This window comes from Penaeus japonicus, unplaced genomic scaffold (genome assembly GCF_977035675.1).
Source record: "Penaeus japonicus unplaced genomic scaffold, GWHDUDI00000001_assembly GWHDUDI00000032, whole genome shotgun sequence".
NCBI classification, from domain to species: domain Eukaryota; kingdom Metazoa; phylum Arthropoda; class Malacostraca; order Decapoda; family Penaeidae; genus Penaeus; species Penaeus japonicus.
Genome location: NW_028234434.1, coordinates 22023022 through 22025521, shown reverse-complemented (window position 1 = coordinate 22025521; position 2500 = coordinate 22023022). Strand labels below are relative to the sequence as shown.

The 2500-nt window shown below is 42.0% G+C and overlaps 1 protein-coding gene across 5 annotated transcripts in view; it reads left to right on the top strand.

The window, feature by feature from the left end:
* LOC122253716 (facilitated trehalose transporter Tret1-2 homolog) overlaps window positions 1-2500 on the top strand; it is a 4567-nt gene that overhangs the window by 1421 nt on the left and 646 nt on the right. For all 5 annotated transcript variants that reach the window (XM_043016994.2, XM_043016993.2, XM_043016995.2 and 2 more), the window contains 3 exons: window positions 1-246; window positions 564-702; window positions 1882-2500. The exon at window positions 1-246 is cut by the window's left edge and continues 45 nt beyond it; the exon at window positions 1882-2500 is cut by the window's right edge and continues 646 nt beyond it. In XM_043016994.2, coding sequence (XP_042872928.2) covers window positions 1-246; window positions 564-702; window positions 1882-2500 — 1004 coding nt within the window. The remainder of the gene's footprint in view (window positions 247-563; window positions 703-1881) is intronic.

Sequence of the window (2500 nt, the reverse complement as noted above, 5' to 3'; positions counted from 1 at the left end):
TCGCCGGAAGACCCTGTCCTCACATCATCAATAAAAGGTATTGATAACGATGCATTTACGGAACAAGAGACACACCAAAATGGCCATTGCAATGCAACCAGTCTTCAAATGAAATCCCTTGCTGAACATACAACGCAAAATGATGTTGAAGTATTTAGGTCTGGCGAGGGAGCCCAGATCCCAAGAAAAAGCGACCCGCAATTGGATCAAGCACATGCGGAGACGAAGCCTAGACTTATCAATCAGGTTAGTTCTTGTGTCCATGCATACGCTGCTGTTCCATGACGTATGTGGATATTTACAGACACGAACAACGCAACACACGTTCAGCACGAAACACACACACGCACACACACCACACACACCACCACCACCACCTACCCCCCCCCCCCGACATACACACCCCCTACACCCCCCCCCCCTCCACACACACAACCTACCCCCCCCCTCCACACACACACACACTCAACACCTCCCCCCCTCCACACATACACCACCTACACCTTCCCCCCCCCCACCCCTCTCCCCACACACGAAGAGCTGACCCCGGCTTGCATCCCCAGGTAGCAGCGGCGATGGTGATGGCGTTTGTTCACGTGGGTATCGGCGCTGTCTACGGGTACACGGGGGTCACGCTGCCGGAGTTGACTGACCCCTCTTCGGATGACCTGATCCTCGGCCCATATGAGGTGGCGTTCTTCGGTAGGAGGTGTTTGTTGTTGGGAGATTATTCTTGAGTAGGAGAGAGAGAGAGGGGGGGAGAGGACGAAATAGAGAGAGAGTGAAATATAGATGTATTAATATTCATAATGCATATATTCATGTATGTCTCTCTCTCTATATATCTATCTATCTCTCTATATATCTCTATATATATATATATATATATATATATATATATATATATATATATATATATTGTTGTGGTCGTTGGTTGATCATATTTGTGTATGAGAGAGAGGGAGAGGGGAAGGGAGAACAAAAGAAAGAAAGAAAGAGAGAGAAGTGAAATATGTGTATGTGTATACATAAACATATATATATATATATATATATATATATATGTATATATATATATATATATATATATATATAGATAAATATATATATATATATATATATATATATATATATATACATATATATGTGACAATATATATATATATATATATATATATATAATATATATATATATATATATATATATATATATGTGTGTGTGTGTGTGTGTGTGTGTGTACAGTATATATATATATATATATACATATATATATATATATATATATATATATATATATATATATATATATATATATATATATATATATATGTGTGTGTGTGTGTGTGGGTGTGTGTGGAGGTATGTATGTGTATATATACATATAGATACATATATATATATATATATATATATATATATATATATATATATATATATATATGATAAAGAATTAGACTCCACTGAACTGTCCGTTTACTCTACCTGGTTTTCAGGCCCAATCCTCCTGCAAATATCTTGCTTAAACAAATCTTTTGAGGGAATTTCAGTGACAGTAAGTACTTTGCGTCAGTGATAAGTAAACACAGACGTACCAGAACACGCATTAAACACTTGTCTGTCGTAAGTGTTCACACGCCAGTAAATTAGTGTATCTGGGCTCGATTTAGTATTACCTGCTGTATCAATTTTATAGCAATATCAAGTCCACTTTTGTTGTAATGTTTCCTCTTCCGTATATATCTGATTCCATCTCTTTACTTTCCGTTAGCTACCAATATCTATTACTTTATAAAACACGCCCATTTCGCAAGTATATACGGATATTCCATTTCTGACTCCGTTATCTCCTTTTATTTATTTATTTATCTTTTATTTTACAGCTAGTCTTTCTGATCTCGGCGGAGCATTCGGGTCCATCGTTGGTGGTCTGATGTTGATGAGACTTGGCCAACGAACAACCTCTCTGCTGGCGCTGCCCATAAGCGGCGCCTGCTGGCTCGCCATGGCTTTCGCGCACTCACAGACATTCCTGCTTGCGATGTGGTTCTTCCTCGGCTTCGTCTCGGGGCTCTTGTCTCCAGCTGCAAGCATGTACGTCTTGGAAGTGTCTCACAAGGACATACGGGGCTTCCTGTTCGGCATTGTCACGACCGCTCGTCGCATAGGGATTATCTTCGTCTTCGGCATCGGAAGTCTGAGGGTCGGGTGGCGCACCATCGGCTTCGCGTGTTCGGCCGTGGTGGCCATTCCTCTCACCGGTCTGCTCTTCCTGCCGCACTCCCCGAGGTGGCTGGTCACTCGCGGGCGCTTCGAGGAGGCCAAGGATTCTCTCTCCTTCTTCAGAGGGAACTCTTACGACTCTTCCTCCGAACTGGCATCCATCACCGAACAAGTGGACCGCACTCAACGCCGTAAGAGTGGCTTCTCCAACCAAGTGCGCATGATAATGGAGCCTTCCACCAGAAAAGCCCTGGCACTGATGATGCTTCTGTCGCTCTT